This window comes from Gymnoscopelus braueri, assembly GCF_963280865.1.
Source record: "Gymnoscopelus braueri genome assembly, chromosome: 6".
NCBI lineage: Eukaryota > Metazoa > Chordata > Actinopteri > Myctophiformes > Myctophidae > Gymnoscopelus > Gymnoscopelus braueri.
In genome coordinates, this window is record NC_137607.1 from 314,556 (window position 1) to 341,780 (window position 27,225).

The following is a 27,225-nucleotide window of genomic DNA, read 5'->3' on the forward strand; positions in this document are numbered from 1 at the left end:
TATAAATTGGGGTCCCAGAGATATAAATGTCATTAAGTGGGTCCGTAGCTTAATGCATGTCAAACTGGGGGTCCTTTGACATGAAAAATGTTTGAGAACCACTGCTAGAGCCGTAAAAATCTTCTCTCATGGGGGTCCTTGAGGCATATCTTTTCAAATGGGGGTCCGCGGGCTAATAAGTGTCAATTTGGGGGTCCTTTGAGAACCACTGGTTTAGACCATGTTAAACCAATAAAACATCATCTCTGTCAACCTAGGAGGGAGAGAGAAGGAGCGAGGGGCTTGGTGGACATTTGAAACGTCCTTGAATCCACCAGGACAACAGAAACCATCATGAGTCACCATGAAGATGGGAGTTCAGTCTGTGTAGAGATGGACCCACATCTACATGAGAGTGAGGAGGGGCAGCGCCACCATGAGGAGGCAGGAGGCACCAGTGAGGAGGGGCAGCGCCACCATGAGGAGGCAGGAGGCACCAGAGAGGAGGGGCAGAGCCACCATGAGGAGGTAGGAGGCACCAGTGAGGAGGGGCAGCGCCACCATGAGGAGGCAGGAGGCACCAGAGAGGAGGGGCAGCGCCACCATGAGGAGGCAGGAGGCACCAGTGAGGAGGGGCAGCGCCACCATGAGGAGGTAGGAGGCACCAAAACATCTACATCTGAACAGAAGGTGGTTCTTTATGAAGACCTTTAACCAACACACTTTACTGTGTAAATACAAAGTCAATATTTAGAACAAACCAACATTATAAAACCTGCAGTTATATGAATTTCACCATAATTATGCCCAATACATTTAGATTTGTCAAAACTTGGAGTGTTTGTTTTCTTTGCAAGCTGATGACTTTCACTACATTTCAATTATAAATATTGTACTTTTAACTCCACTACATTTCAATATAAATATTGTACTTTTGACTCCATTACATTTAAATATAAATATTGTACTTTTGACTCCATTACATTTAAATATCAATATTGTACTTTTGACTCCAATACATTTAAATATCAATATGGTACTTTATACTCTGGGTGACATAGATTATCATACAGTTCATGGGTGTGAAGCCGGAAGGGCATTGTGTCCTTGTTGCTGTAATAGAGAGTCCTACTAGTCGGGTCACTTGTTCGGCAGACAGGGGAATTTGGTGAGATAGAATGAAAGTTGCATGTTAAGCAGATGTAGATTGTGTTAATAGCATCCTCAATCTTCATACGCAGATCTACTATTATATTGATACCCCTTCTCTCTCTTTTGTCTTTAAGAAAGCAGACACGGATACAAGATCCCAGACGGGAGGTGAAGGTATGTATCTTAACAGAAGACATTAACTACCATTAGGGCTCGAGCACTGCAGCAGTGTGAAGCCCTATTGAAGTTGCAAAGATTATTAATCAGGGGTAGACATTAAAGGGAAATACCACTCATTTTCAACATTGAACTATGTCTTTAATACACCTTAGAGCTGTTGTGTGGAAATAATAACCCCCCCCCCCCCTTCTATGTTGCCTAGAACTGGAGAATTGATTGAGGTCACGCAGGGTGTACTTTTGGCTGAGGGGGCGGAGCCAAAAGTACACCCTGCGTATGTCACTGATCACATGACCTCAATCAATTACCCAATTGAGAGAGAGAGTCCTTGTCCTTCATTGGAGTTACTTAGCCCCACCATGATATGCGTTTAGTAAAATATGGTCCAATATTTTTTAAATTAATGATAAAGTAGGGTATGTATCTAGGGCTTCTACTGGTTCTACCAAGTGAAGAACCGCCCTCTTTGCGGTAAATTAGCTACCTGCATGGCCTGGTGGAGACCTGTGCTCCGAGGAGCACTTTATCTAGTAATAGACTCAATACTGATACATACAGTACATTTCTCTTGTTTTGTTTGCCAGATCCTTGCATGCAGCACCCTGGAGTGGAGTGTGACGGCTGTAAGGGACGTGTTGTGGGCATCAGGTATAAGTGTACAGTGTGTCCTTACTATGACCTGTGCTCTACCTGTCAGTCCACTGGGCTTCATAAGGGACACCGTCTGAGGTCCATCCTGCGCCCCATCCTGAGCTCATATCAGGTCAGAATATAATCATTGCTGTTGGCAGAAACCTCATATCTCTGTATGTCAATTGTTATGTTTCCCCTCACCCCTCCTGTAAATTAAAGTCCTACTTCGCCATACTAGTGTCACACAGAGGAAGCACAAATAGCCAACCTGCAAGCTCACAACGCACAGCGTTGCAATGCGTTGTGAGCTTGTAGATCTGCTATTTTACGTGTATTTTTATTTTTAATTTACTGAAAAGTAGCGGTTTTGGACATCAAGGTTTACACCCGACAATAAACGTTTTCATCTGAAAACCGTGCAGTTGTAACCTTTAAATACCTCAGGGAATGTAGAAAAGGAACTAATGTTGAAAAGAAAAATGCAGTCACTGCCATTTCATCCTGTAATGTGGATGATGATAGATCTGTAGGCTACTTGTAACTTGTTTGGTTGTTGATGATATTTATTTATTCACTTGGATAATGTTTAGATATATATACATATATATGTACTGTATGTATTAGAGATGCGCGGATGGGCTTTTTCGTCACCCGAATCCGCGTATACATGTTCATTATCCATCCGCCATCCAACCGCATTGATTTTAGCATCCTATTTATATACCCGCACCAATCCACAGGGATGCACATGGGATTATATTCACCTCTGTAGTGACTGTATACAATACATATCCATGGTAACAGCAAGCCCTCCGTCTCCCATCACTTTCTCACATCACAACTTTTCATAAGACATATCCAGTGATCAACAGGGTTCAGAACTTCACTAAATCACTCCCACACCAAACTGTTATTCCTCCCTTCTTTTTTTTATTGTCTCCGCCAGGAGCGAAAGGCATGACCGAGGCTATGTTTTGCACCCTGTCACGCCGTGTGTGTGTGTGTGTGTGTGTGTGTGTGTGTGTGTGTGTGTGTCCGTCGCCCCCTCCGTCTGTGCTTAGCTAATCTCCGGCACTGTTGGCTTGATCGCAACTAAACTGTGCACACACACTCCCTGGATGTCACTTCAGAACCTTTGCCCCAAATGTTTCACTTGGGCCTGTTATAGCGCCACCAGGAGGCCGCTTTTTGCAAAACACATTCTTTGACAGTAGCCTACTCCTACAGATTTTATCCAAACATCACACAAATCGGTACACAGTATCTCTATAGTCATTAAACAAAATGAGTCTTTCAGATTTTTCATATTCCATCCTGATTGGCTAAGAATGGCTTCCAAAGTTTGCAGGAGTGCTCCGTTTTGAACAAAATGCCTCAAATCATGAACACAGCATGCAATTTCTGTGAAATTTTGCACACACATCCTATATATATATATATATAGATATGATAACATCCATAATGTGTGTCTATTATGTTTTCAGAGATGGAAACCAGCAGACTTCAAGAAAAGAGAGTGTAACACCTTCATAGAAGATTCTTCCAGGTAAACAAACCTCCATTATTACAACACACTAAACAGAACAGACAAGTTATTGCAAACAAAGTGATCTGATTAGAATAGATAATGTGATGATTGAATGACAGGATGTCTAGTTCAGTGCTACTCAATCATGTTCATGTCACAGCCCCCATGTGTAGCTGAGGCTGAGGACCCCCATCTGAAAAGATATAGTGCCAGGACCTTTGTCATTATGTTACATTATTCAGAAATAGCTGATCTACAAAGTGTTGCGTTGTAGATCAGCTGTTTTTGAATAGCTGAACATTTAATTAGGGTTTAAGAGTTTAAAGTCTTCCTCATTTTGCTGGGGACCCCCTGGAACCCCCTCAAGGACCCCTGGGGGTCCCCAGATATTGATGTATTGTCCTGTTGTGTCGTCAGTGATGGACGGTGTCAGTGTGGACGTCCCAGAGATCATCCAACACACATCAACACAGCTGTGGACACTGAGTGGACCAGTGAGCAGCACTCCTCTGAACGGCCCACTGATGCTTTTGGAGAGTTGGACATTAAGGGAGTCAGTTATTATAACAATGTAAGTATCTGACTGACAATGTGATGAATGTTCTCTGTGGTTCATGATACTCTGTCTTACATCATCTATTTAACATTATTCACTCAAGAGATTCAACATTAAAGTTTTCCACATACTGTAGTACCGTACATCAGAGTAAAACATGTTTAGTTTGATCATAAGGTTGTTGTTGCTTTAAAGGAGTAGTTCACAAAAAAATGACTTATTTTTTATCAATCACAAACCCCATGAAGCCTTGAATTCAGGGAGATTATTTAGTTATTGACGCATTCCTGAGACAATAATTTGATGACTGTGTATCCGGTAGGAGACACAAAGAGTCTCCTACATTAGCATCTTTCCTCCGGAACTAAAATTATTGTCTCAGGAATGCGTCAAAAACTAAATAATCTCCATGAATTCATGCTTCAAGTCATTTTTGGGGTGAACTACTCCTTTAAGGTCCCTGAGGATGATGTCATTGAATCCTCCAAATACACCATTAACACACGCACACACACACACACACACGCGTCGCACACACACACACACGCACACACACACACGCACACGCACACGCGCGAACGTACACGTACACGTACACATGCATGCACGCACGCACGCACGCACGCACGCACGCACAGACACGCACACGCACACGCACAGACACGCACAGACACGCACAGACACGCACAGACACGCACACGCACACGCACAGACACGCACAGACACGCACGCAAGTACAATTCAAAGCTGTACCCGCAGACACACAACTTAACTAACCCTAACCCTTTAGAATAGACAATAAGGCTATAAATGAGTGTGTAAACCCCGCCTCTCTTGATATGAAAGATGAGAGTGTATTTATGTTGATCATCATCACTGTCATCTTCTGATTTGTCTCTTTGATCACCTAGTTCCTGCGTCTGTCATCAGACACTGAACCCTCCCTTATCTACGACCTGATGAGAAGAGAAAGAGGCCAAGATGATGGGTGGGGTTTGGGCACACCCTACATGGTGGTGTCTGTGGTGGGAGGACAAGGCAGTGCAGAGGTCAACCCCTGGGTTCAGAAGGTCATCAGACAGGGACTGGTCAAAGCCTTGGATAAAGGTGTGTGTGTGTGTGTGTGTGTGTGTGTGTGTGTGTGTGTGTGTGTGTGTGTGTGTGTGTGTGTGTGTGTGTGTGTGTGTGTGTGTGTGTGTGTGTGTGTGCCTGAGTGTGCACATGCGTGTGTATGTGCGCTCGTGTGACAAACTCATACAGGATAAACAAGTGAAACAGGAAGTGATGACACAAAGAAGTGAGCAGACAACATTGGATCTTGAACACTATAAAATAAAAAGCTGATGAATGGATTCTCTATCCTGAACTTCTTTGTGTCATCACTTCCTGTTTCAAATGTGTATCCTGTATGAGTTCTCTCTCCTGATTGGATTAAATTAGTATCCCAACCTGTTCATGAAAGAGCTGGAGAGACATTGTAACGATCCGTAGGGAGCCACCGTCATTTTCTACTGTCACTCAAATAAAACACGCACGCCCATATACACACTACTCCGTTGAATCAACCACTGGTAAACGCTCACTCACCCGCAGCAAATCAACGTGCAGCCAGACGTCTTTTTATGAATGGAGGAGGAGCGAGTAGAGTGTGTGGGGAGAAGGAGGAAGTGTGGGTCTCACACCACGGAGCTGTTTAGCGCGACTGTTTGTTTTTGTTAGCTGTCAGTTTAAGTAACTTTTGCGTTTCGCCATGGAAAACCTTCTGCAGTCCTTCCCAGAGGTCTCCATAGTCCACGCATCTGAAGACAAAGGCTAACGGCAGCATCGCTAGGCTTCACTGAGTGCTGTTGTTTGTTTGCTAAAGGAACGGGAACCAAACGGCACCGGCCAAATTCCGGCCAGGATTCCCTGGAGGGGAGTCACACAGGTCGGTCAGAAATCTGTTTGTCTAAAAGAAGAGGAATTCCGAATTATTATTTGATTTCAACCTTTTCTGGGAGTTATTTTTGGGGAATTATTATTTTGATTTTGGTACAGAGTACCTTAAAGGGATTTTGTTGAGTTTGGGTTTTGTTTTGTGGGAAGTAAAAACCTGAAGTGGATTTCTTTAAAAACGGATTATTCTTGACTGTGATTGACTTCCTTTGCTCCCCTGACTTTGAATACAAAGAAAAACCTCAACTGAAATTCTCTGTGTTGTGTCTACTTATTATTATTCTTTTGAACTGTGTTTTCCCTGTGTGCATTCAAGGTTTCTGATATTTAAAATTGGTTTATGGTTTACTTCTGAGTTGCAAGGGTTCATGAGATGGTTTTGACTAGATACATGCACCCTTTGTAGCGTTTGAGTTTTGCTTAATTGCTATTATTATTTAAGTTTATGAAGTTACTATTGTCAGGCCGCCCTGACTGGCACCCCAGCAACCAAAAAGAAAGGTACCATTTTCAAACCGCTACATAAAAAATGGCACCCCAGATGGGATTCTGTTAAAACAAACAAAGGAGGAAACCTAAATCTTGTGTAAAAACCTTGTCACCAAAAAGGAACCACAAAACATCTTTACACTGTGGGAAAATAATTGTTTATTGCAATAAACCGGACAAACATTTCAACTCAAAACACCTTGTGAATTTTCAAAATGGCTTCTCAAGGAAGTCTCTTGGACTTCTTGGAAAATACACCACTGGTTGAACCCCTGGTGCATCAACCTGCTGGTATTCTCAAGAAAACGGGATCTGCTCCTCAGCCGGGAAGGAATGAGCTACTCAATACAACGCACGCAATTAATTACTCATTATTGGACTTGGAGGCTCTCTCCCTTGAACCACAAGAGGGGGCTGATGTCTCTAGATCAGAGAGGCCTCCCCTTTTCAATCTTTTACCACCTAAACTAGCTAGGCCTCTTCCTTTCAATACTTCTCCCCCTAGGCCACAGCAGGGGGCTACTGGCCAGTCACCAGAGACACTTTCTCCTGGGAATCCATTCTCACTTACACCGCATGAGGGGCCTCTTCCTGGCATAAACCCACCCATTCAGATAACACCTGAGGAAATCACAAGGTCGATAAACCCACCCATTCAGATAACACCTGAGGAAATCACAAGGTCAAAAAATTGTCCACCCGTCTCGGCAGCGCCATTCAGCCGACAGGAGATGGAGAGAATGCTTACAACCTTCTCTAATACAATCACCACTCACTGTGAAAATCAAATAGTAGTAATGAATCGCACTATGAACCAACAATTTGACTTCATGAGGACGCAAATGGACAGTTCACTAAACTGGCGTCTGAAATCACTGCACACTGAACTGCTCAAAAGTTTAATGGACGGCCTTAACCCCATGACCAGGAGCGTACGGCATCTTCAGACTGAGGTAAAGCAAATGAATGAGCAGGCCAGTTATGGGGAAACCGTAAGAGCCCCGACACTGGGCATGACTGCCCTGGCTAATGCCTCAGTGCAAACCACAAGAGTGGCAAATGCTAACGTCCAGACCATGCCCGTGGGTGAGCCACCCTTTACCCGAGCTCCGCTGCCAAATTTACAGTCTACTATGGATTATGATCCAGTAGAACAGAATTTCATCCCTTCAGCCGATTCTCCCATTCAAACCACACAGAGGGGTAGATATGTGGGAAAAATGCCCATAAAATTACAGTTCCCCTGTTTTGGACGAATGGAGGACAGCCAGGACCCCCTGCTGTATCTTGAGAAGTGCGACGATTTCCTGGCATTAAATCCATTAAATGATGAGGAACTGATCGCTACCCTGCGTAACGTGCTCCATGGTACAGCCAGGGACTGGTGGGATGTGGTGCGACTCTCTACCCGTACATGGGCCGAGTTTAAGGAAAAGTTCCTTTCAGCCTTTCTTTCAGAGGACTATGAGGATGAGTTGGCAGAGCGAGTGAGGGCACGGTTGCAAGGGGAGGATGAAAGCATCCGCGATTTTGCATACATGTATCGCTCCTTGTGCCTGCGATGGAATCCCATGATCTCAGAGGCAGCCACTGTGAAACTGCTCCTCAAAAACATTGACCCTCGGTTGGCTAGCCAGCTCCGGGGAAGAGTCCATACAGTGGATGAGCTGGTGCGATTGGGACAGCAGCTGGAGAAAGACCGACAAAGCCAGACTCTGTACAATCAGAGGGTAAAACCATCAAATAAACCTGGAACTAAAGGAGAAAGCACCCAGCTGTCTACCCCACTTCAACCCTCCTCTCAACCAAAACCAGCCACCACCTCAAATCAGGTTTTTTGTTGGAGATGTAAAGGGACTCATGCTCCCAAGTCATGTCCTCAATGGCAACCACAAAAGCAAAATCCCTCCAATACCACTCAAGGTCATTCAGAGCAGCCATGGGAGAAAAAAACAGCTGTCCACATGTCTGTGAATGCCTTAACCACTTCTCCTAGTCACACCCCACCCACTGTGACCTCACAGACCTTCACTCCAATGTCTACTAATTTCAACCCTACCTCCTTAACCTTTTGCAGTCCGGTCCCCCAGCAGCTAATTGTACCACTAACCATCGGCCTGTGGCAAGGAAGTGCTATTCTGGACACCGGATCCTCATATACTCTTCTAAATGAGCGGCTATGGGACATTATCAAGACCCCAAAGGTCAAACTGAATGCTTGGACTGGGGGCCCTCTGTACTTGGCAGATGGGGAAGGAAAGATGCCCCTTGGATGGACTGAGGTGGAACTCTGTCTACAGGGAAAATCATGGATCCTCTCTGTGGTTGTTCTATCACCTCAGACCCTTGCCTTCCCAGTGGTCTTGGGCCTAGACTTCATCTTCTACAGTGGTCTGCAAATGGATATTTCTGGTGGAACCTACTGGTTCAGACTTGATGAGAAAGCCAGATATCACTTTCTCAACTACCGATCCACGTCTCAGGTTGGAGGTAAGCCAGAACCTCAGGTTGCTTTCTTCTCCGCCCTCGCACCCGGGGTTATGGAGCTACCATCTTGCTCAGATGTGTCCCAACTTCTGACTGCTGTCCAAGATTCCCACCTGGAGACTGACTTACGAGAGCAACTTTTGGAACAACTCCACCATAACACCGATGTGTGCACTACCCGAGTTGGACGCACTGGCCTACTGAAACACCCAATCTATTTGAACGAAGGCGTTCCAATTAAGCAGAAGCCATATCGAGTGTCCCCTCCTAAACTGCAGGTCATTAAGGAACTGATTGGCGAGATGCTGAGGGATAACGTAATCGAACCCTCCAACTCTCCATGGGCGTCTCCTGTGGTCCTGATCCCAAAAAAGACAGGAAAACCCCGCTTCTGTGTAGATTACCGGAAGCTAAATACGGACACCCTCACAGATGCGTATCCTTTGCCTACCATCCAAGAGATTCTAGAGAGCCTTGCTGGAGCTGCTGTTTTCACCTCATTAGACCTGAACAGTGGTTACTGGCAGGTCGAGATGGATCCTGGAGCAAAGGATAAAACGGCTTTTGTCTGTGCACATGGCCTCTTTCAGTTCAGAGTTATGCCGTTCGGGTTGAAAAATGCTCCCGCAACTTTTCAACGGTTAATGGAAACTGCATTGAAAGATCTGAAAGGAAAGATATGCTTCGTCTACCTTGACGATATTATCATTTATTCTTCATCATGGCAACAGCACTTCTACGACCTCCAAGCAGTTCTCGATAAGCTCAGGGAAGCTGGACTGACAGTTAACATGAAGAAGAGTAAGTTCTGCAGGACTTCTCTCAAGTTTCTGGGACATCTTGTATCATCTGCTGGAGTTCATGTCGACCCTGGGAAGACCGAGGCTGTTCAAGACTTCCCTGCGCCCACCAACCTTAAAGCGGTCCAACGTTTTCTAGGCATGGCCGGGTGGTATCATCGTTTCGTGCCTAATTTCTCACAAATCGCTGAACCCCTCAATGCCTTGAAGAGGAAAGGGGTGAGATTCAAATGGTCTCCTCAATGTCAGGATGCCTTTGAGCAGCTTAAAGAACATCTTGTGCAACCACCAATCTTGGGTCACCCCAACTTCCAACTTCCTTTTCTTGTCTACACTGATGCTAGCGAGGTTGGCTTGGGAGCTGTACTGGTGCAGAGGACTGGCCTAGGGACAGAGGAAGTCTTGGCTTTTGGCAGCAGGAGTCTAAATTCTGCGGAAAGGAACTATTCTGCCACAGAGCTCGAGTGTTTGGCCGTAGTGTGGGCCCTGGAGAAATGGCGAATCTATTTGGAGGGACGTCTCTTTACCGTGGTGACAGACCACTCCTCCCTGGTGTGGGTGTTTAAAACCACGAAGCCGAGTACCCGACTAATCCGGTGGGCTTTAAGACTGCAAGAGTTTACGTTCACTGTGGAGTACCGGAAGGGTAAATACAATACTGTCCCGGATGCCCTGTCCAGAGCACCACATGACCTAAGCGGCCATCCTCAGCCCATATGTGCCACAGTGTTGTCCACCAAGCCAGCGTCACTGCAAGACCTTCCCCTTTCTATCCAGACCGTATGGCAGGCCCAGCAGAAGGACTCTGAGTGTCAGGCTCACTACCAGAGCATCCTGGACAATGAAAAGGGAGAGGTGACTGTGAATTCTACTACCAAGCTTACCATCTTGGAGGACCTTATCTACCGGATTGTACAGTTGCCTCATAGGACCCTATATCAACTTTTCATACCTGTTGCTCTTCGACCTCTACTCCTTCAGTTATTCCATCAGGACCCCCTGTGTGGCCATCTTGGTAGGTATAAGACCTACAGAAGGATGAAAGCTCTTGTGTACTGGCCCAGACTGAGTTTCGATGTCAAGGAATATGTCAGGAACTGTCAAGTGTGCCAGGTATACAAACCAGAAAGCAGGAAAATGGCTGGGAAGCTGCAGCAGACCCAGGTGCATCGTGCCTGGGAGATGTTGGGAGTAGATTTGATGGGTCCATTTCCCATGAGTTCTAACAGGAATGCCTACATCCTTGTGTTTGTGGATTACTATACAAAGTGGGTGGAACTCTTCGCTATCCGGAAAGCCACGGCCACAAAGGTTTCCCAGATCTTTACGCAGGAGATTCTGACGCGTTGGGGAGTTCCGGACTACATTCTGTCAGATCGTGGTTCCCAGTTCATTGCAGGAGTCTTTCAGGAGACCTGCAAAATATGGAAGGTATCCCAGAAACTCACCAGCGCCTACCATCCGCAAACTAACCTCACGGAGAGAGTGAACCGAACTCTAAAAACCATGATCGCTTCGTTTGTCGGCAATAACCACAAACACTGGGACAAATATCTTCCTGAGTTCAGGTTTGCCCTGAACTCAGCGGTTCATGAGTCCACCGGAGTAACACCAGCAGAACTCAATCTGAATCGAACACTTCGAGGACCCCTGGATGTGCTGCTGCAGCCACAGGATGTCCCACCTACCTCTCCATCCTACTCAAAGATCGCTCAACTCGATGAACTCAGTTCTTTTGTGAACAAAAACCTCACTAAGGCTCGTCTACGGCAAAAGAGGAATTACGATCAGCACCGAAGAGAGATGGAGGTAGAGAACAATGCTCGTGTCTGGTTGCGTGCTCATCCCTTATCCAAGGCCGAGAAATCCTTTGCTGCTAAGCTGGCTCCAAAATGGCAGGGGCCATACCGAGTTGTTCGTCAGGTTGGCCCTGTAAACTATGAGGTAGTGTTGGAGGAGTCTGGTGAAGACTTAAGGGTGGTACATGTCTCTCGGCTGAAGCCATGTTATCCAAGTGCCAAAGAAGTGGAGGAGCAACAGCGTCTAAGACTTTTCCAAATCTTTGAAGAGGAGAGCGAGGATGAGGAGTTCATGGGGTTCCCTGATGGAGCTGGCCCGATGGCACATTCTCCTGGGAAGGACGAGGAGAAATATGTCATTGATCAAAACCATTCCTTCCCTGACCTCTCATTCTCAGAGTCCCTGATGGACAATACAGTTGAAGAGGAGGAGGCTCGAAACCGGGTACTCAAAATCTTCCTGGAAGAAAGTGAAGAGGAGGACTTTAAAGGTTTTTAAGCCTTCCCTATTAGTCGGCTTTTTGTAAGGGGGAGGGAGTGTAACGATCCGTAGGGAGCCACCGTCATTTTCTACTGTCACTCAAATAAAACACGCACGCCCATATACACACTACTCCGTTGAATCAACCACTGGTAAACGCTCACTCACCCGCAGCAAATCAACGTGCAGCCAGACGTCTTTTTATGAATGGAGGAGGAGCGAGTAGAGTGTGTGGGGAGAAGGAGGAAGTGTGGGTCTCACACCACGGAGCTGTTTAGCGCGACTGTTTGTTTTTGTTAGCTGTCAGTTTAAGTTACTTTTGCGTTTCGCCATGGAAAACCTTCTGCAGTCCTTCCCAGAGGTCTCCATAGTCCACGCATCTGAAGACAAAGGCTAACGGCAGCATCGCTAGGCTTCACTGAGTGCTGTTGTTTGTTTGCTAAAGGAACGGGAACCAAACGGCACCGGCCAAATTCCGGCCAGGATTCCCTGGAGGGGAGTCACACAGGTCGGTCAGAAATCTGTTTGTCTAAAAGAAGAGGAATTCCGAATTATTATTTGATTTCAACCTTTTCTGGGAGTTATTTTTGGGGAATTATTATTTTGATTTTGGTACAGAGTACCTTAAAGGGATTTTGTTGAGTTTGGGTTTTGTTTTGTGGGAAGTAAAAACCTGAAGTGGATTTCTTTAAAAAACGGATTATTCTTGACTGTGATTGACTTCCTTTGCTCCCCTGACTTTGAATACAAAGAAAAACCTCAACTGAAATTCTCTGTGTTGTGTCTACTTATTATTATTCTTTTGAACTGTGTTTTCCCTGTGTGCATTCAAGGTTTCTGATATTTAAAATTGGTTTATGGTTTACTTCTGAGTTGCAAGGGTTCATGAGATGGTTTTGACTAGATACATGCACCCTTTGTAGCGTTTGAGTTTTGCTTAATTGCTATTATTATTTAAGTTTATGAAGTTACTATTGTCAGGCCGCCCTGACTGGCACCCCAGCAACCAAAAAGAAAGGTACCATTTTCAAACCGCTACAACATGGAGACTCCTGTTACTGAACAAACACTCTATAGCAATGATTACTATCACAATATAGATCTATTTAACACTGTTACTGAACAAACACTCTATAGCAATGATTACTATCACAATGTAGATCTATTTAACACTGTTACTGAACAAACACTCTATAGCAATGATTACTATCACAATATAGATCTATTTAACACTGTTACTGAACAAACACTCAATAGCAATGATTACTATCACAATATAGATCTATTTAACACTGTTACTGAACAAACACTCTATAGCAATGATTACTATCACAATATAGATCTATTTAACACTGTTACTGAACAAACACTCTATGGCAATGATTACTATCACAATATAGAGCTATTTAACACTGTTACTGAACAAACACTCTAGTAATGATTACTATCACAATATAGAGCTATTTAACTCTTAGTTTAACAAACAATATTGCACCTTTACATATGTCTGTCAGGATCCATATAGAATCTTATATTTATGACATAATATGACACATGTGGACAAAGGTTCAGCCTGAACACGGCTCCATTGACTTCCATTATAAAACTGAAATTCAACATATAAGTATAACACAAGTGGAGAAAACAACTAGTGAAGCTACTTTATGGTCTGATGGCATCATGCATGATGCTGACCAGACAGACAGACAGACAGACAGACAGACAGACAGACAGACAGACAGACCATGACAGAAATTGTTATGAAATAGTGAATATTAAATCATGTATTTCACATCATAATCCAGTTAATGAATGGAGTTATAATTGTCTGAAGAGGTCAGTAGAATGTTGATGATGATGTAATGATTGATACAGAATTCATCCTCATTTCACGTATGTTAAAGTTATGTCTGTCTGTCTGTCTGTCTGTCTGTCTGTCTGTCTGTCTGTCTCTTTCTCTCTCTGTTTCTCTCTCTCTCTCTCTCTCTCTCTCTCTCTCTCTCTCTCTGTGTCTCTCTCTGTTTCTACCACCAAAACACACTAACGCTCTCCCTCTTTATCTCATTGACTAACATATTACATATTTCACACACACACACACACACACACACACACACACACACACACACACACACACACACACACACACACACACACACACACACACACACACACACACACACACACACACAAACATATCCAGGAGGCTCCAGCTGGATACTGACAGAAGGCTTTGATGAAGGCGTGGGGAGATGTGTAGGAGAGGCGGTGAGCACCAGGGTCCGTGCGGTGGGCATCACTCCTTGGGGATGTGTGAACAACAGAGACCAGTTGGTCTCTCAGGTATTTATACAAACATACAAACACTGTTTACAAAGTGTTTTCCTCCACCTAATTAATCATCTTCATAAAAGTATCATTCTATCAAACTACACTATCTGTACTGTAACTGTACTGTACCATACTAATATGTACTGATATTAAATGTCCTTTTTATTATGTAATAATATTAAATACTGTTATCATAATGTGATTTCATTGTTTTTGACAAAGTGAGTTAGGATCTAGTTTAGTAAATATGGAGCCTTTATGAATTAAATATACTCTTAACTTCCTGTCTTGGATCCATATTGAGTCAATTCAGCCTTAACATGTGACCCCCCCCCCCCCCCCCTCCCCCCATCTTAGACTCACCAGAAGCACATCGTCACCTTCAATCCAATCCAATCCACTTTATTTATATAGCACATTTCACAACCAGGGTTAAGGGTTTACAAAGTGCTGTACAGAAAATCATGCAAAATACAAGCTAAAATAAGCTAAAAACACAGAAAACAAATAGGACATAGACCACAGAAAACTCTCAAGCGGGGTTAAAATGCCAAGGTGTAAAGGTGTGTCTTAAGCCGAGATTTAAAAGTCTCAATGGTGGGGGCCCTTTTAACATGGGGGGGAGCGCATTCCATAGGGTGGGGGCTATGGCAGCAAAGGCTCGGTCGCCTCTGGTCTTTAATTTGGTCCTTACTGTGACCTCGAGACTTAGCTGGCCAGCAGACCGCAGTGACCTTGGGGGGGTATAGACCTTTATGAGGTCAGAGAGGTACTGAGGTGCCAAGCCATTCAGGGATTTAAAAACAAACAATAACATTTTAAAATCAATTCTGAAGCGAACAGGTAGCCAGTGGAGTGAGGCCAGCACGGGCGTAATGTGCTCACGCTTACTGGTTCCTGTCAGGAGGCGTGCCGCAGAATTTTGGACTAGCTGCAGGCGTGCCAAGGAGGCTTGATTTAGCCCGACATATAGCGCGTTACAGTAGTCCAGACGTGTGGAAATAAAGGCGTGAATGACTCGCTCAAAATCATTGAAGGACAGAACAGATTTAATTCGGGCAAGCAGTCTCAGATGGTAGAAACTGGAGCTGACCACAGCATTAACCTGTTTATCCAATTTGAGCAGATTGTCAAATTTGACTCCAAGGTTGGAGACAACAGGTTTCACATAAGACTGTAGGGGGCCCAGATTGGTGGGTATAATGCCAGGACCACTAGGCCCAAACACTATGACCTCTGTCTTTTTTTCGTTGACACTTAGAAAGTTAAAAGCCATCCAGGTTTTAACATCATTGAGACAATCAAGAAGTGGTGTCAGGGAGCTATTACTTTCCTTCTTTAAGGGCATGTAGATTTGAGAATCATCTGCATAGAGATGGTATGAGATGCCACCTTGCTAAACTAATGGCCTAAGTATTTTTTTTTAGGAAAATGATATATTAGCCTAAGTCAGCTCCTCATGACACTGGCCACCTCTGGTAAATGGCCTATCTCCTTATCTCCTAATTGAAAAGGATCATGCTGTTCCCTCCCCTTATAATGGCCTATCTCCCTAGTGTGACTTAGGCTAAAATAGGCAATTTTTTTGGCCTAAGTCACTTGTTTTTGTGTCTTGGGCCAAAATAATTGCAGGTTTAATCCTATTTAAACCTATATAAATCTCTTATGTTACATAATTGACAGACAGTGTTATTTTTATGTTAATAGTCATAATTTGTTATAAACGTTTTGGGTGAAATGATTAAGAAATATCATATAGTTTTGTTTTGGATCAGTTTTGAATTTTTCCTCAAAAAAAATGACTTAGGCCATTAGTTTAGCAAGGTGACGACATGGATAACAAGAAAGTGAGATGTAATTCCTGTTTTCTTCCATCTCAGGGCGGAAAGGTTAAGTACTCTGTTGAGAACACAACCAGTGACCTCTGTTTCCTGGAGAAGAACCATAAGGCCTTCCTGCTGGTGGATGATGGGAGTGAAGGTCACAGAGGAGGAGAGAAGAACTTCAGCGTCAAGTTAGAGGAACACATCTCTACACAACACATCGAGGGTAAGACATGATGGACGTAAAGGATGTGTTTGTTACTGGAATTAAATTAATATTGGTTATATTCATGTTATATTCATTCATATATAACAGTGACAGGAAGCCTTCAGGCTCCAGTGGAAACTAATGTCTCCACAAAGTGAAGATAATATTTAATGTTTCAAGTCAGAACCAGGTTGCACTGTACACTTCCTCTTGATGCCAGATTAACCATTGAGGTCAAATGTACACTTGAGAAATCTAATAGAAATGACAGAAATATAATAATAATAATAATGATAATAATAATAATAATGATAATATTTTATTTATGATTGATGATATATTGATTTATACAGCACTTTTCTAAGTACTCAAAGTCGCTTTACATAAAGAAAAAGAAGGAACCAACTGTATTAAGAGGAAAAACAATTAAAGATAAGTAATAAGCTACATTAAAAAGAAAAAAGGTTAAGCATGGGTTGGAGAGGCATCTTAACCAGACATCAGCTGGGAAAAGCTATCTTGAAGAGGTGGGTTTTGAGTGAGGTTTTGGAGGAGATGAGGGAAGGGGCATTTCTGAGGTGGTTGGGGAGTGCATTCCAGAGGGGGGGGGGGGGTATATATATGGATATATTCACATATGAGATATGTAGAACTATGATAGTGTGATCAGTGTGCTATAGCTATAAATGAACTGTACTGTACATAGAGCAATGAGAAAGGAGATCATTTCCCAGTTGAGTTATGATTTAATCAAATTCATATTTTTCTTACAGAGAGCAGCAGCAGCATTAACATTTCTGTCCTCAACATGCTCATATCAGGAGAGCTTTCCATGCTGGAGGTACAATCACTGCTTCTTAATACAATATTCATTCATCCAATATCATTTACATGACAATTAGGGATGCAACGAAAGGAAAATTCTTGTCCGAAACCAAATATAGGAAACACTTGGCCGAATACCGAAAGGCCGAAAATGATTAAAAAAAAAGAAGATATATATATATATATATATATATATATATATATATATATATATATATATATATTGTACCATTGCTGTCATGGCTGTGCCTCTGTTGTAGAGCTACATGATTATGGCCAAGTATCATCACTATAATGGGTTTATATTGAGATCAGTTATTTAAAAAATAAATAACATAAAATAAATACAATATGTCTGAAAACATTAGCATGCCATACAGTTGAATGATTGCAAATTAAATAAATATTAATTCAACACATTAAAACAAATATTGAATAGCCTAACAAAAGGCAATATAATGTCTGCAGCTGCATTAATGCACATAGTCAAAATAAATTAATAATATTAGGCCTGCCACTGAGAAGTTACTTTCAGTTTCATTTCAGAAAGACAGAAAGAGAGAGAGACACACACATTTTAACAATCTATTTATGTCCACACAAAAGGAAATGTATACAAGGACACACATTACGGTGCAGCAAAGGTTACATCCACAAAGTCAAGTCATATGTCCTCATGATAAAAACAAGCATGTCATGTGTCCCAGCCAGTGTTGCCAGATTGGGCAGTTTGCTGCCCAATTGGGCTATTTTAAAACTCATTGGGCTGGAATAAATAGCCTTGGGTGGGCACATCAAATTTGGGCTTGTTTTTAAGTTAAAAACAAGCCCAAATTTAATTTAAAAATGAAATGAAATTAAATTAAAATTGTTAACATATTTGGCGGGTTATTATTAGCCTCACGTCACCAGACTTCGCATAATTAAAGAAATAACCGAATTAAAACCGAAAAGAAAGTACCAAAAACCAAATTAGACCCGAAACATTTCGCACGCGCGCGGGTCATGCACGCACATGCGCCCACCATGTGGGCTAGTTTTTATTGAAGTGGGCTGGTTTTAAGTTGTGCTTGGGCTGGAAACTGTCATTCAGATCTGGCAACCCTGGACCCAGCCATCCATGGGCACAAGCAGCAGTGTCTCCACATGGCGGCTGACAATCATAGCAGAGACATCACAACACTCTGCCAGCCCTCCTGCCTCGTTTCTGGGCATCCCAAGTTTTGGAACCCCGCTCTAACAACCAGTCTGTGGGCATATCCCAGGCTGGACCACCAGAGGAAACAAAAGTTCCCAGTCCACTGGTGTTAATCATCTTGCGCCACGTAGCCTCTTAACTAGCGCTGGTTAACCTACTAATGTTACACCCTCTGACATGTGGATTCTAGTTTGGTTAATTCAAGATGAGAACAGCAAAGCTTGGTTACAAAGTTAGTAGGCTATTCCTTCAAGTTGAGACGGTGCTGTCGTGTGTGTGTGTGTGTGTGAGGGGGGGGGGGGGAGGGGAGGAATATCAGCTGGGCTCAGAGAGAAGCAGCTCCTCCATACAACAGTGTGTGAGAGAGACGCCACTGATGTATACTTCTCTCTCCCTACAACGTTTTTTTACCTATCGCCGATCGGATTGTGCTGTTTGTGTATGACTTCTACACATTCTGTGATATTTTTTCGGTGATAAAACTTCAGCCAAAAATGCATTTTCTAACCATTTTCGGACAATATGTTTCCATGGCCGAATATTCGGTGCATCCCTAATTACAATGATTGTATACAATATAACTCGACGTTTATGTGCCTGGAGCATTAAAAGTGTGTGTGTGTGTGTGTGTGTGTGTGTGTGTGTGTGTGTGTGTGTGTGTGTGTGTGTGTGTGTGTGTGTGTGTGTGTGTGTGTGTGTGTGTGTGTGTGCGCGCGCGCCTCTCATATCTTCATCAGAGGGTGGGCGTGTCTTTGAAGAACTCCACACCCTGGTTGGTGCTGGCAGGTTCAGGAGGTGTGGCTGACCTCTTGAGTGACATCTTGGAGAACCAATCACCTGCCTCTGATAGTGTTGATGTCACTAGAGTGACAGAAGTGATGAGGAAACACTTCCCTTCTGAAGCCCTGACAGATCAACTTGTTGAACAGGTAAGAGCATAGAGTTAAAAATAATAGAGAGGGCACCTGAAATCCCCTCCCATCCACTTGCATTGAGTTGCTCACTCAGCGCATGAAGCGAATTCACCCCTTCTTCCGGGTTGGAAAGTGTGATGGGCGTAGCCTATTTGGAGCCACTGTGATACGTTCTGCGTCACAGAAGTGACGCGTTTTACGTCAAGAGGTGCGCGGCCCCGTGCGCAAGCTTGTGCGCAAGCTCGTGAGTCGAGCCCATTGGTCAAAACAGTTTTCGCTCGTACATTGTGCAGTGGCCCCGTCCGTTTAACACATTGACAGCCAGAGGTTAATCTCATAATGTACTCAGTGCCAACGTTTTATTGTTGTTTTTTGTTTTTTTCACGTCGCCATAGACGTCGTTAAAATCCTTAAGATTGATCTGTGCACTGTTTGTAAACATCGCGGACATCTCCCTGCGTCTACCAGTCCAAACCACGTGTCAAACGGGGCATCCATGTTTGAGTTAGAACGGTTTATGTTAAACAGTGATCAGCGAGGAGAAAAACTACCATCGAAGAAAATGGCGTCTCAGTGTGCGCTTTAGAATGGGAGCCGGCGTGATCGTCAAAACCGGATCCCAAATAATTCTGTTTCCGGTGGTGTTACAATGAAATGTGCCGTACTAGAAAATTGAAAAAAATTTCGAAAAAAAGGAAAAAGCACCACAGCCCGTAGGCTACGGGATCGGCGCTTTACTGTTGGATTTAACAGCCCGTAGAACTACGGGCCCGGCGGTCATTGTGTTAAGCTGCAGTACCTACGAATGGCCAGCATGTCCATTTCGCTTCAATGCAACCACTGGGTTCTGGGGGCTTGGGTAAGAGCAGTGATTGGTTCACAGTGATGAGGCTGAACCTGTAGCCAATCACAGGCAGATAATTATTTGTAAATCCACTGGGGAGAGCGGAGGCTGGTGGCTTGTCGGGTGAAACGGGCGTTTTGAAATGGAATCTAAATATTCAGAACAGAACTATGTTATAGTGATGGGGGAGGGTCTTATGGGGGGCGGCCATAGCTGAATGGTTAGTGAGCCTGCCTAGGGAGCCAGAGGCCCTGGTTGCCCCAGGTTCGATTCCAGGCCAGATTAGCATATGTGTCGATGAAATGAAATGTGTCCCTGAGCAAGACTCTTAACCCCTAATTGCTCACAGGTTCTCATTGGAAACAAGACTACAAGGACTTTCATGAACGACCTGTTAAAAGGAATTATCCTTATCCTTAATAGAGTGAAAACAGTGATCAGATGGATAAAGCTCTGGACATTTATCGGTTTAGAGAATGTCCAGAGAAGGGTCAAAGCAGGAAGGAAGTAATAAGTGGTGTGTGTGTGTGTGTGTGTGTGTGTGTGTGTGTGTGTGTGTGTGTGTGTGTGTGTGTGTGTGTGTGTGTGTGTGTGTGTGTGTGTGTGTGTGTGTGTGTGTGTATACTAGGGCTGTCAAACGATAAAAAAAATCATCATATTAAACATTAATTAATCATTATTAATCACCATTCTAACTATGTCCAAAATATGCCTTTTTTCTGTATATTCTGGTTATAACAATCCACAGTGTGGTATAAATATCAATAATATACACAATAATACCAAGACATTTCATCGTCTCATTGCTATTCCTCTAAACAAGTGGTCCGGGGACCACCAGTGGTCCTTGAGGGGTTCCAGGTGGTCCCCAGCTAAATGATGGAGAGTTGGTAACCAAATGGACCCTTATAGATCTTTAACTCTTGAGTGTAAAATGAAACCAAATGGCAGTGGTGTAAAGTAACTAAGTACATTTACTCAAGTGCTGTACTTAAGTACACTTTTGAGGATGTTTTACTTTACTGGAGTATTTCCCATATTCAGTACTTTTACTTCTTCTCCATCTATTGTACTTTTACTCCACTACTTATTTTACAGCTTTAGTCACTAGTTACTTTGCAGATATAAATTGTGTGTGTGTGTGTGTGTGTGTGTGTGTGTGTGTGTGTGTGTGTGTGTGTGTGTGTGTGTGTGTGTGTGTGTGTGTGTGTGTGTGTGTGTGTGTGTGTGTGTGTGTGTGTGTGTGTGTGTGTTATTACACTAAATGTCATCAGAATATCATAAAGTCTTACAAGTTTCTGTTTACAGTTGATGTAATTGCAGACATTTTTAATTTGCCCATGCTGTGACCTTTGACCTTGACCCTCAGGTTCAGAGCATCTACCTGAACAGGAAGCTGATAACTTTCTACCATGAAGAGCAGGAGAAACCAGAAGACTTTGGTAGAGTCATGATCAAAGCCCTGATGCCAGGTACAATATAGAACAATAATTAATATGATATTTAATAGTCTTTACTTCTGGGAGGTGAAACACTGTGGGTTACAGCACATTTAGTGCAGGAACAAACACTCAAAAAGGGCCTTTGTTTTATAGATACCTATCCCCAGGTTGGGGAAAAAACTAACAATGTTTCCTTTAGTTCTACCCCTGATAGAAGAGTAGTAAAAGTAAAACAAGTGCCGCGCTATGAGCTTGTACATCTGCTATTTTTTTTAAAATGTGTGCAACTCTTTCAACATGTATATATTTTTAAAGCGAACATTTTAAACTCAAATCTTTGCTTCTGGGGGGTCCCTGGAACAACATATTTTGAGATGGGGGTCCGTGGCCAAATACAATAATATTATAATTATAATTATAATAATATAATATAATTTTGGGGTTCCTTGACATGAAAAAGTTTTGAGCACCACTATAGCAATGTAAGTTTTTTCAAAAAACTGTTAGGATTTAGAAGACATTTGTAGAATACCCAGAAGCAAAGTTTTGAGTTACAAATGTTCGCTTTGAAAAATATACATATATATATATATTGAAAGATTTGCACACATTTTCACGATTTTTCAAAAATAGCAGATCTACAAGCTCATAGCGCGGCACCGAGTGCCGCGCTATGAGCTTGTAGATCTGCTATTTTTGAATAGCGAAAGAAATCTAAAATGACACAGATGCGTTCCCGGTTTAAATGGGTTAAAGATATGAAAAAAAATAATGTCACATTTGTTCTACCCCGGGGAGGGGTAGAGTCAACTTTTGTGCTTTTGGTTCCTCCACTAATTATGATGTTCATTTAACATTTTGTGTGTGTGTGTGTGTGTGTGTGTGTGTGTGTGTGTGTGTGTGTGTGTGTGTGTGTGTGTGTGTGTGTGTGTGTGTGTGTGTGTGTGTGTGTGTAGCCAGTAAGCACCGTGCATCACGGAGAACCTTCCCTTACAGTAAGGAGCTGTTTCTAGCACTGAGATGGAACAGAGTGGACTTTGCCCGCAGTGAGCTCTTCAATGATGACATCAGTGATGATGACTTCAACATCAACTGGAAGGTGAGAAACAACATCACAACATACCTGCAATGGTGTAAAGTAACTAAGTACATTTACTCAAGTACTACTTAAGTACAATTTTTAGATGCTTTTACTTAACTGGAGTATTTCCAATTGTCACTACTTTTACTTCTACTCCACTACATCTCAGAGGCAAATATTGTACTTTTACTCCACTACAATTATTTGAAAACTTTAGTTACTTGTAGATTTTGATTATTATTACAAAACATACATTAACCACTTCAGCCCTATATACATTTTGGCCATTTGAAAACAGCAGATGTACAAGCTCACAATGTGTCGCATCGCGACGCATTGTGAGCATCTTTTTTTAAATGGGACATTCAATATAATGAGTACTTTCTACTTTTGGTACTTTAAGTACATTTTGATAACAATACTTTTGTACTCTTACTCAAGTAAATTTGAAATACTCTATATCAGAGTATTTCTACATTGCAGTATTGGTACTTTTACCTAAGTAAAACAAATTGAGTACTTTTTCCACCACTGAATACCTGAATGTTGAAGTCACACATACTGTACAGGTATATACACTGTATGTGAATACTGCCACCTAGTGGTTCAGACATATTACTACTGTAGATTTGAAATGACTTACTGATTCTTTATTCTTTATTCATAGGGATCCCCATTAGCTGCCACCGAAGTAGCAGCTACTCTTCCTGGGGTCCACAGGATTACAAACAATACATAATGCAATAAAACATGTATTATATATAGTATACAGTATTACAAAAACAAATTCATTCAAGACAAAAAAAAAAAAAAAAAAAAATCAAGTAAAAAAAAAAAAAAAAAAAAAAAAAACTAAAACAATTTAGCTTTCAACAATCCCTTAAATAACAAGTCAGTTAAAATTACAATTTAAATGTGGGTAATTTGTCAAGTGTCTTTTAAGGAGTCTCTTAAAACTAGCCTTACTAGGTGCTTCAGTGATCATTGTCGGTAACGTGTTCCATATAGTAATTGCCCTATACATTACAGATCTGCAGACTGCATTTGTTCTGGGCTTCTCTTTGACCATGTCACCCCTAGTAGCCTGCCTGGTATTGTAATTATGACGATCTCTCACATACTGTATTTGTGAATACAAACAAACTGGTTCTCCAATGTAACAAATATTCCTAAAGAAACTCACTAAATTCCATGCCAACCTCTCCTCCACTCTGAGCCATGAGAGACTGGCATGCAGTCTCTCAGTGCTCTGCCTCACACCCAACGGACAGTGCAATGCAAGCCTTGCAGCTTTATTCTGAGCTATTTGAAGTTTGGACAGATGTTTCTTGTCTGCACCTGACCATACTGCAGAGCAGTAGTCAAGGTGAGATAGCACTAGTGCCTGTGTCACCAGCACTCTAGAAGCTGGGGTAAGAAACGAGGAGCACCTTTTAATGCATGCTATTCCTCTACCCATTTTTTTGACAATATTTTCTATGTGTTTTTCCCATGTTAACTGTGCATCGAGTGTGACACCAAGCAAAAGTGCTTCTTGAACCTGTTCAATATTTGAGTCTTTAAGTGACAAACACAGGTGATTATCCTCTATAGTGGCATGTCTGGCAGTGAACACTATGCTTTTGGTCTTTGCTACATTCAAGACAAGTCTATTTTCACATATCCAGTCCAATAATAGTTGCAGTTCAGATTGAAGTGTGTTTCTCAACTCGGGTAAGCTGTTTGATGCAAAATAGACAGTCGAATCATCAGCAAATAAAGTACAACCACTCTTTTCTAAGACTAAAGGCATGTCATTTGTAAATATTGTGTAAAGTAGAGGACCAAGGCAGCTCCCCTGAGGGACGCCACACTGTAAACATTTAAAAGAAGAAGAACTGCCATTAAAAAACACACTCTGCATCCTATTGGATAGATAGCTGTTCATCCAAGTGATTGCATTTGGACTAAACCCATATGCAGTCAGTTTCCTTAACAATATCCCATGATCTACAACATCAAATGCTGCACTAAAGTCTAGTAAAACAGCTCCAACCTTCATTTGTATGTCTGTATAAGATAACCATTTGTCCACCATATCTGTCAGGGCTGTACACGTAGAGTGATCTGACTTATATGCATGCTGAAACTCAGAATTTAATTGATTAATTGAAAAATAATAAAGTACCTGCTCGAAAACAACTTTTTCCATTAGCTTACTTAATACTGGTAGAATACTAATGGGTCTGCTATTGACAGCTGAAAAACCCTCACGTTTATTTTTCGGAAGAGGTACAACCTTAGCAGATTTCCAAATCTGTGGAAATAACCCCTCCTGCAGACTCAAGTTAAAGATATGACATATTGGCAATGAAATTATATTAGAAACAACTTTAAGTAACCGTCCATCAACATTATCCATACCAGCTGGTTTATCATTGTTTAACCCATCAAGCAGTTTTTTCACATCATCATTTCCTATTGGTTGAAACTTAAAAACACACTGTTTGTTTCTCATAATAATGTTGGATATTATTTCATGCGACTTACCACTAACTCTGGGAGAGCCCGTGTCCTTCCTCAACTTATCAACTTTATTTGTAAAATGATCATTAAAGTGGTTTGCAATATCCTTCGCATTTGTTAAAAAACTTCCATTAACCTCAATGAAAGAAGGTGAATTACTCTTGCCTCTGCCCATGATTTCATTTAGAGTTTTCCAAAGTTTGTTGCCATCATTCTTCCTCTCCTGAATTTGATTTTGATAATATGCCTTTTTCTTCTTTCTATTTAACTTTGTGACTTTATTCCTCATTATGCAATACATTTGCCATTTCTCAGATCCTTTAAAATCTATAGCAGCTTTCTTCAACTCATCTCTTTCACGCATACACTGTCTGAGCTCGTCATCAATCCATGATGCTTTACTAGAGCCCACTGTAAATTTTCTTAATGGGGCATGCCTATCTGCTACGCACAGAAATAATTCATTAAATAACTTGAGAGCTTCTTCAACTCCATTTAATGCCAGCACCCTATTCCACTCAACATTCTCAATATCTTTAATAAAATCATTTTCACAAAACCTTCTATATAATCTTTTATGCAGTACTTTAGGCCCTGCTTTTGGAGTTTTAGTTTTTCTTACAATAGCCACAATATTATGATCAGTGAACCCCACAGAGACAGATACTGCTTTGGAGCACAAATCTGTGTTATTAATAAATATATGGTCAATACAGGTTGCAGATGTATGCCCAGCATCATTGCAGTACACTCTAGTTGGCTTGTTCACCATCTGAGTTAAATTGCAAATGAGTGCAGTGGCATTCAACTTTTTCCTTAATGGGCATGATTCAGACAGCCAATCAATATTTATGTCGCCTAGGACAAATGTTTCTTTAGCCATATCTGTTACCTTAATCAGCATAGAGCATAATTCTTCTAAATATTGTACGTTTGAGCTTGGGGGCCTATAGACACAGCCAATCACAAACGGTTTACAATGAGCAAGATGTACCTCCAACCAAAGAGCCTCAATACCCAGAACCATCAAGTCAGATCTAACCCTGGCTGGAATATGGCTTTGTATATATATTGCTACACCTCCCCCAAAAATATTCCTGTCATTTCTAAAAATGTTATAGCCTGATATGTTTACTCCCATATCTGTAATTGAATCGTCTAAGTGTGTTTCTGAAATAGCAAGTATATTGATATTTTCCCCATTTATCAAGGTAGATATTTCTTCAACTTTATTTCTCAAACTATTAACATTAATGTGAGCTATTCTTAACCCCTTTTTTGGTAGTTTAAGCATCATGCTTCTCAGTTCGTCTCAATACAAGAACAACCCAACCTTCAGAGATGCACACATACATATTTATTTAAACTTATCAAGTTGGTCCATGCTCTTGATACACAGACCCCTTGAGTTTTCTGGTGCACCAACTGGTTTGATGAAAACCTTACAGTTAACAGTCCAGGTGGATTGAATCTTGTCCTGTTTCCTGAGTTGCCTCGCCTGCCAGCAGATGTCAGCATTTCTTTTAGTGAGGTGCTCATTAATATAAACATCAGACCCTTTCAATTTCTTTCCTTGTTTTAGAAGATCAACTTTATGTTTTCTGTTTACAAAACGCATGATAATGGCAGGCTTGCCCTTCCCCTCCCTAACTGGCAGTGTATGGCAAGCTTCAACATTGCCACTATCAATAAAAATGCCCTTTCTCTCAAAGAATGCAATAACCTGCTCCTCAGTGGTCTTCTCATGACCTGGACCTTCCTTCCTGATAGTCACACACACACACACACACACACACACACACACACACACACACACACACACACACACACACACACACACACACACACACACACACACACACACACACACCCCAGTGGTTCAAAGTAACTAAGTACATTTACTCAAGTACTTTACTTAAGTACACTTTTGAGGATTTTTTACTTTTGCTTTTGAGTATTTCCCATTTTCAATACTTTAACTTCCACTACATCTCAGTGGCAAATATTGTACTTTTACTCCACTACAATTATTTGA

At 42.1% G+C, this 27,225-nt stretch overlaps 1 protein-coding gene across 1 annotated transcript; it reads left to right on the forward strand.

The window, feature by feature from the left end:
* Positions 1–333: 333 nt before the first annotated feature.
* LOC308086380 (uncharacterized protein) lies at positions 334–7,052 on the forward strand (the record flags this gene model as incomplete). Its single annotated transcript, XM_080429900.1, has 5 exons — positions 334–669; positions 3,429–3,490; positions 3,890–4,043; positions 4,940–5,135; positions 6,958–7,052. The coding sequence occupies 5 exons, from the start codon at positions 334–336 to the stop codon at positions 7,050–7,052; spliced, it is 843 nt and encodes a 280-aa protein (XP_080286026.1).
* Between the last annotated feature and the right edge of the window lie 20,173 nt (positions 7,053–27,225).